General features: G+C 44.9%; 2 protein-coding genes across 2 annotated transcripts; both read left to right on the top strand.

Moving 5' to 3' along the window:
• The first annotated feature begins 281 nt into the window (after window positions 1-281).
• Window positions 282-3,632, top strand: LOC127297468 (cell number regulator 6). The gene is made up of 4 exons (XM_051327779.2): window positions 282-474; window positions 564-678; window positions 2,719-2,984; window positions 3,192-3,632. Exons 1-4 carry the CDS (start codon window positions 364-366, stop codon window positions 3,453-3,455), a joined length of 756 nt encoding a protein of 251 aa, XP_051183739.1. The 5' UTR covers window positions 282-363; the 3' UTR covers window positions 3,456-3,632.
• Window positions 3,633-3,923: 291 nt separating this feature from the next.
• On the top strand, window positions 3,924-7,184 carry LOC127297466 (phosphatidylserine decarboxylase proenzyme 1, mitochondrial). The gene is made up of 12 exons (XM_051327778.1): window positions 3,924-4,122; window positions 4,565-4,650; window positions 4,828-4,881; window positions 4,974-5,039; window positions 5,117-5,177; window positions 5,298-5,407; window positions 5,510-5,760; window positions 6,024-6,130; window positions 6,207-6,274; window positions 6,403-6,480; window positions 6,574-6,696; window positions 6,797-7,184. The coding sequence occupies exons 1-12, from the start codon at window positions 4,002-4,004 to the stop codon at window positions 6,956-6,958; spliced, it is 1,287 nt and encodes a 428-aa protein (XP_051183738.1). The 5' UTR covers window positions 3,924-4,001; the 3' UTR covers window positions 6,959-7,184.
• Window positions 7,185-7,780: the final 596 nt, after the last annotated feature.

The raw sequence follows: 7,780 nt of genomic DNA, 5'->3' as shown, positions 1-7,780 counted from the left end.
CGGCGAATGGCGCCTGTGGTGACTTCGTCAATTTCAAGATCCAATCCGCTGGCTCAGTCTTCCGGAGATGCTCATAGGGGTAGGGTGTGCGTGTGTGCGTTCATAGGGGTGAGTGTATGCGCGTGTATGTGAGCGTCTGCGTTTGTACTGTGTTTCTCAAAAAAAAAAAAAAATGTCTGAAATCAAATCATAATCGTCGTGGCTATTTTTTTCAGAAGCTGGTCTACGCGTTGCCGCCTGACCCGACCAGATCCGAACACGCCCAAGCCAAGGCAAGCAAGCGCGTTTGGTTTCCCAGATCTGGTGTCCAGTCTACTAGTGTCCTGCGCTGCGAGTCGTCGTCCCCTCCGCCGCCGGCAAGCCATGGCGGAGGACAGCCACCCGTCCCGCTACGTCAAGCTCACCAGGGACCAGGACGCCCCCGCCGAGGACATCCGTCCCGGCGAGCTCAACCAGCCCGTCCACGTCCCGCAGGTACCAACCTAGGTTTCTCCTCACTCGCACTCTAATCCGCGATCGCGATTCATTCCCTCGCTCCTCACATCTCATTACCCGATCTGCAGCTCGAAGGCAGGAAGTGCAGCGAGTGCGGACAGGTCCTCCCGGAGACCTACGAACCGCCCGCCGACGAGCCATGGACCACCGGGATCTTCGGATGCACCGATGACCCTGAGAGCTGTACGTATCATCTGCGACTCCCCCACACTCTACCATCCACCCATTTTGTTTCTCCATGATCTAGTTAACGACACTACTTCGGTGACCCTTTGGGTGCAAGCGGACACCTCATGCCATTGCCCATTGATCTGGGTCTCCCAGTGCCAGATTCGTGGACTTGTATGTGTAATTGCCACGCTTCCATGAATGTGTGATACAGTCCTAGGTTTTTAGATCGCCATGGATCACCGACGCTTATTTGGTTCCTTGTATTGTCATTTATTTCACATGCTATCCTAGGCGATGACGGAAACACATTATTCCGACATGCTGGCTGTTATCCCCATTTTGTAATCACTGCCTCGTAGCTCTGGCTCCGAGTACAGCGAACGTACATGTGCGTACACACGGCGTCTATTGAACTCTGCCTAATTGTTGAATACCAAATTGGGGTTATTCCCTTAGGTGCCTTGGTTAATCGCACATGAATTTATCACATGAGTCTTATACTGCGCACTTGCCATTGCGGGATTTTGTACGCACCTATTGCTTCTGTGCATGCATGCAAGGGGCACCTGGAAAGGGCCAAGTGATGCCGAATTGGTCGAAAGGTCTGCATTGTTCTACTGGTTGAGAAAAATCCTTTTGTATCTCCAAATAAATGCGATCAAAATTATCGGGTAGCCATTGTTTGATTCGTGCATATGTGTTTACGACCTGCTATGTTTATCCTTTATCCGCAGATGTAAGGAATTTGTGTAGAAGAACACGAACCCTTAAATTCTGAACCTCGCTAACTGCTATTTTCTTCTGCGGCACACTTGACTTCCTGTTACTAGTGTGTTACAATTCTAGCTAAATCAATGCACTAGGACAAATACACATCTATCTCTGGACAGCATAAAACTGAACAGACTCATTGTAGTTTTTGTGTCAGATGAGGAAGGGAGCAGTTGCACATTCTGTTACAGCCTTTGTTTAATATGGATACTCTTCTTGTGTTCAGTGCAGCCATTGGACTTCTACAGCTCTGCTTTGTGGATTCCTTGAGTGCCCAGAATGTGTAGGAATAAAACAAGAACTGTGCTAATTTCTGATAAATCATCGAACAATGTTGGATTCCAGTATTCTCTTCTCTGACTGAAAGTATATGTCAGCAACTATAGAACAGCCCACCTATCGCTTCACTTCACCACTATACTACTCACTCCAATCCATAATTAGTGTCTCTGGTTTAGTACTACTTTGTACTAAATCAGCGACACTTATTATGGATCGGAGGGAGTATTTACTTTTGTTCCTCTGATTTTTGCACTATGATGTGTAAGTCCAGGTTAAACTCATGTCTAATGTTGAATATGTGTTGTATTCCTTTGATGCTTGGTTATTACTTGTGATAGCCATTGGACTTCTACAGCTCTGTTTCGTGTATTCCTGAGTGCCCAGAATGTATAGGAATTAAACAAGAGCTGTGCTAATTTCTGATAGATCATCAAATAATGTTGGATTCCAGTATTCTCTTCTCTGACTGAAAGTATTTCTCAGCAACTGTTGGCACAAAAAGGATTTGACTCTGGCAGGCCACCTATCCCATCACCACTAGTAGTGTTTACTTTCTTTCCTCTGATTTTTGCACTATGATGCGGTTAAACTCATGTTTGATGCTTGGTTATTACTTACGTACAAACACTGCTGTATGCATATTCTCATTTACAAGATAGGCTCCTATACTAGAATATCTTAGGCTAAGCAATGGAGCTTGCTCTGCCAACACCTTTTAGCGTATGTTCTTACCATTCGTGTGATTATTAGCTGAATATGTGCTACACCTGTGTAATATACATTGTCATGAGTAGTTCTCAGCTGTTTCATTTTCAGCCTTAATGGAACATTGAAGCTGAGCTTATCGAGCAATTGAACACAAACTTACTATATCTTGCTCTGCACTTCATTCTTCATTACGTCCATTTCGATGAAAGCCACATCTAGAATATTCTGTTCAGAGAAAGCTCACTGATGTAATAACATCTAACTTAGAACTGTGTCTTGGTGTCATGTTAGGTCGCACTGGGCTGTTCTGTCCTTGCGTGCTGTTCGGGCGCAATGTCGAGGCCCTCAGAGAGGACATCCCTTGGACAACGCCTTGTGTCTGCCATGCTGTGTTTGTGGAGGGAGGGATTGCACTTGCAATTCTCACAGCGATCTTTCATGGTGTTGATCCAAGAACATCGTTTCTTATTGGAGAAGGCTTGGTGTTTAGCTGGTGGCTGTGCGGTACCTACACTGGCATTTTCCGTCAAGAGCTCCAGAAGAGATATCATCTCGCGGTGAGATATACAGAATCCCTTTGCTACTTTACTTGTCATGTCAAATAATTATGCATGAATATCCATATAGAAACACACCATTCGAAAAGTGATTATATGGCTTGTATGTAGGCAGCATTCTAGATTTCTTTGCTTAGATTTCTTTACCTGCAGTTGCCTGCTTTTCAATTAATCTTTTATCTACCTTTTTTTTTTTGTTCCCAACAGAACTCCCCCTGCGACCCTTGCATGGCCCACTGCTGCCTGCACTGGTGCGCCAACTGCCAGGAGCACCGCGAGAGGAGGGGCCGGCTGGCGGCGGACAACAGCGCCGTGCCGATGACCGTCGTGAACCCACCTCCAGTGCAGGAAATGAGCGTGCCAGAGAACCATTCCGCTGCCCGAGAGGAGAACGGGGCGTCTGACAAGGCCGTGCTCGAAGTGTCTACCAAGGGCCATGATCATGATGACGTGGAGGTGATACCTCTGTAGAGAGAGAGAGAGAGAGAGATAGGTCAACCAAAGAAATAATAAAGCGACTGAGAATTTTGGTTTGATATATACCATGTTAGGATAGCATGAGGAAAGATTGAATGAAGCTGTCACGCTGTTACTGCTCGATGTGTCGTCTGGAAACCATTGTTTTATACTGCACAAAGAGGTTATATCTGCTGAGGTTTTAGTGCGTGCTTACTGTGGACAAGTTATCTTCATGTGAAAGAATTTGTCTGCTGAATCAACTCATGCAATGTCGAAATTCAGTTGCTCATGGAGATAAATTGATTTTCTTCTGTATTAATGTGACTTGTATGCTGTATCAGAAATGGAGAAAATTGTTAATGAAGTAGATGAATGTGGAAGAATTGTTGGTTAAAGAAGAAAGAAAGGAAATTATTATTCTCGATTTTTCGAAGTGGGCCCCTCATCTTCTTCCTCTCCACGAAAGGGCAAGAAGAAACAAACGCGCTCCCCCTTTGCCCGGGAAAAGGAGAAAAAAAAAGAAACTTGTGGGACACCGATTTGGGGGGAGAGACGAAGATGCGGAGGTTTAGGGTTCATCTCCCATGGCAGCTCCCGGCTCCCCTCCGCTCGCAGTCCAACCGCCGCCTCTACCTCGCCCGCCGCATCCACGCCTCCACCAACTCCGGCGCCCGACAAGGTATCCATCTCTCTTTCTATCCACGCCGCCGCGGTGACTGATACGCTACAGAGTACTAGAGTTCGGCCATGGCGGTGTTTGCTCGACTAGAGGCCGGCGTCAAGCGGGTTCTGCACTGCCGCCGCCGATTCCACTTCTGTCCTCCGGGCAGCACCTCGCCTTTTTGCCCCTTTTGGGGAAGAATCAGATGGCAGATGGCTGAGTAGGAGGCTTAGGCGGAAAATTCCGTCTCAACGATTTACTACCTACTGCATTGCATAACGTCTGCAGCACATTCAAAACTAGGCCAGATGGGGAAGGACCCCTCGCATTTTTTGCTAGAAGAAGCAGGAAACTCGATCGTTTGCAGCACATTAATGCAACCACACTTGCTCTTTTGCTCATCTCAGTGCCACTTGTAAGATTGTGCTTGTTTAATTTTCTTTCTTTCTTTTTTCTCCAGGAAAATTCCTTCTACCTGGTGCGTCCGCGGCAGCTCTTCTCATGCTCGGTGTTCTACACGCCAAGCGGATGTACGATGACAACAAGGTAATCATCTGCGCGCGCGCTGTTCACACACCTAGAAACAACAGATGGCCACATTGTGTGCTGGATGGATTGGGTCTGCCTTATGTTTAGCCTGACGAGTAGTAGCCACGTTTCCTTGCAATTGTTTTGTAATCTTCTGCGTGAGTACTAACAGGGACATCTTGTTTCCCGAGTTAGCTTGCCGAACGCAAGGAGAAAGGACTCGAGCCAGAGTTCGAGCCAGACCTTAAGGTACCATAGTTACTGCTAAAACTAGTTGTCCTTTTTTTCTTCTTCTTCAATTTGACGCGTAGCTGCAGAATGATGTCATTGTTTTTATGCAGGCGTCGTTTCTGAGGCTTCTACCGTTGCGTTCCATGTCGCGTTTCTGGGGGTCCTTGATGGAAGTGGTATGCACATTCTTCTAATTGTGGAAATTGTTGTCCTTGGTTTATCTACTCAATTAAAAGAATTTAATTTGCTGTAGGAACTTCCAGTGTTCATGCGTCCTGCTGTGTACAAAGGATGGGCTAGAGCATTTCACTCCAGTATGTGTTCTCTTGTTGTGATGATTTCTTATGCTGCAGTATGTGACAAACACCAGTGGCATATATCTGTTTTCTTCTCTCATGTACTGTGTATGAGATGTTGATTATTGCCTACTGTAGATTTGCAAGAATCTGCTCTGCCCCTAGAAGAATATCCTTCTTTACAGGCGTTCTTCACCCGCAGTCTCAAAGAAGGATCAAGGCCTATTGATGCAGATCTAAATTGCCTGGTAAGTGGCAACAAGATATTACTCTGTATGGATATATGTCGAATGTGGTGATGGTTACAGAGTCGAGACTGATCTGGTCTCTGTGTGCAATTTTCTAATTAGGTGAGTCCTGTTGATGGTAAAGTATTGCGGCTTGGGCAACTCAGAGGTCCAGGAGCCATGATCGAGCAAGTCAAAGGCTTTTCTTATCCTGTTTCTTCTCTTCTTGGTGCTAGTTCATCGCTTCATGACACCAAGGAAGAAGATGTTTCTGGAGATCAAACAGAACAAAATACACCCGAGGGGTCGAATGCAAAATCATGGTGGCGGGTATCTGTGGCTTCACCTAAACTACGGGATCAAACACGGCTGAGGTATTCATAATTCGATTACCTGAGACAACTTTGTAAGCTGTTTAGGAAAATCAAGCATTGTAGAAACCCTTCAGTTTGTAGGTATGTTTTTGCCTGCTATTTTAAATTTTTGGCACTCTGACTGTTGCAACTACTATGCCTGCTGGAGCTGTCTGTTCAAGTTGATGTGTTACTGTAATTGTTCAATGCCTCTGAGTAGATGTTACTAATGTATTTATATTTTGATCGGTTGTGGGTATTTAACTTCAACCCCTGCTTGTCAGCCCGAAGAGAGGGATTTTTTACTGCGTCCTCTATTTACATCCTGGTGATTATCATCGAGTTCACTCTCCTGCTGATTGGAATATTTTTAAACGTCGGCATTTCTCAGGTTTACATTTTTTATTATAACACAGCTTGTGAAACTTTATGGGATCTTGATTGTTACAGATGTACCATGTTTTCAGGTAATCTTTTCCCTACAAACGAACGTGCTGCGCGGACCATCAGAAACCTGTATGTCGAGAATGAAAGGGTACTTTTTCACTATCTTACCTATTTTAACATTCGGTGATAAACACTGTCAAACTATAGCAGAAATATTTATCTTCAGTTTTGCGTTGACACTACCGTTCTTTCTGAACCTGTCACTCTTAACTATAGGTAGTCCTCGAAGGTCAATGGAAGGAAGGTTTTGTTGCAATTGCAGCAGTTGGTGCTACTAATGTTGGCTCTGTCGAGGTATCTCTTCTGCATGTCATCTCTGTATTAGTGTTGAATTATGCATTAACTGGATTTCCAAATATATATGCTACTAAATAATTGCCCTTTCAGCTACTCATTGAACCGGAGCTGAGGACAAACAGCTCAGGCTCAGCGATACTTCCCTCTCAGCCTTACAACGAGCGTGTTTATGAACCAGAAGGCACCGGTGTGATAGTTAAAAAGGGACAAGAGGTAATTACAGCCTCGGTTTCCTTTTGATTATATGCTTGGTACTACTTTTAATCTGTTACAGTTGTGCTGCATGTTCTAATGTCCGCTGCGCCATTTCTAGATAGCAGGGTTTAACATGGGGTCGACCGTGGTTGTCGTGTTTGAAGCGCCTCTATCCAAGGCGAAGGAGGATGGAACGGTCTCTTCGGAATTCGACTTCTGCGTTAGGGCTGGCGATAGGATTAGGGTAGGAGAAGCCATCGGGCGATGGAGTCAATCGTAGGCATTGGTTTAGTTCCATCGTAGGTGTAGCCTCTTCGCAGTTTGCATTCTTGCTGGAATTGCTTTTGTTGTAGGGGTATGCTGGCAGTTCAGAGGTAGAAAAAGATGTCGTGGTCTGAATTTTAAGGGGTATTTTACTGGTACTGCTGTGCACTATGTTTCGGATGGTTCAGAAAATTTATCTGAAAGATGAATGGTTGAATGCAAGATGGTGTATTCTTGGATTATATTCCCTCCACCAAGAGGCTTATATTAATCACAAGAAAGGTAGGCAGATGATAAAATGAGGACGTGCGCTTTATTTTTGGGTTGGCCAGATGTTAGTGCCGGCCCAAGAGGTAGTGGCCTCTGCTATCTTGGAGCTCCTTCGGACGGGAGCGCCTACCCCTGCTTCGACCCACTCCAGGTGTTTCAATTAGGCACGACTATCAACGATTTGACATGACTCAAGATGCAAACAAATATATGGATGGTATATTTATGTAACTCACATTTTTTAAATCAAAATTCATATTTTTTAATTTGATTTACCAATTAAAAGTTATTAATAGAATAGTTTTTAGTTATTTAAAAATATTTTTTTTCTTTTAAATAGAAAAGGATCTGAAAACAAATTCTAACCAGGGGAGGGACCCTGGGTTGTTTTATCAAACTTGCAGGGGTGTTTTGTGGAAACAGCAGGGGCAGGGGCGCCGTGTTCACGAGATTGAAAAGCAGGGGCCTGAATGAAAAAGATCTAGATCCGGATATGTCATCCGTTTTCTCACTGGAAGGGATTCTAGCAGCATAGGATGAAGGATGGGGCCTATGCATTGACGTGGCG

Source organism: Lolium perenne, chromosome 4 (assembly GCF_019359855.2).
Source record: "Lolium perenne isolate Kyuss_39 chromosome 4, Kyuss_2.0, whole genome shotgun sequence".
NCBI lineage: Eukaryota > Viridiplantae > Streptophyta > Magnoliopsida > Poales > Poaceae > Lolium > Lolium perenne.
This window is presented reverse-complemented; position numbering and strand designations above follow the sequence as displayed.

Bases quoted from the DNA above. Each gene is read 5' to 3' on its own strand.
- LOC127297468 (XM_051327779.2), top strand. From the start codon at position 364: ATGGCGGAGGACAGCCACCCGTCCCGCTACGTCAAGCTCACCAGGGAC. The intron at 475-563 runs GTACCAACCTAG...CCCGATCTGCAG, and splicing joins AGCCCGTCCACGTCCCGCAG to CTCGAAGGCAGGAAGTGCAG. The intron at 679-2,718 runs GTACGTATCATC...GTGTCATGTTAG, and splicing joins CACCGATGACCCTGAGAGCT to GTCGCACTGGGCTGTTCTGT.
- LOC127297466 (XM_051327778.1), top strand. From the start codon at position 4,002: ATGCGGAGGTTTAGGGTTCATCTCCCATGGCAGCTCCCGGCTCCCCTC. The intron at 5,178-5,297 runs GTATGTGTTCTC...TGCCTACTGTAG, and splicing joins GGCTAGAGCATTTCACTCCA to ATTTGCAAGAATCTGCTCTG. The intron at 6,697-6,796 runs GTAATTACAGCC...CGCCATTTCTAG, and splicing joins TAGTTAAAAAGGGACAAGAG to ATAGCAGGGTTTAACATGGG.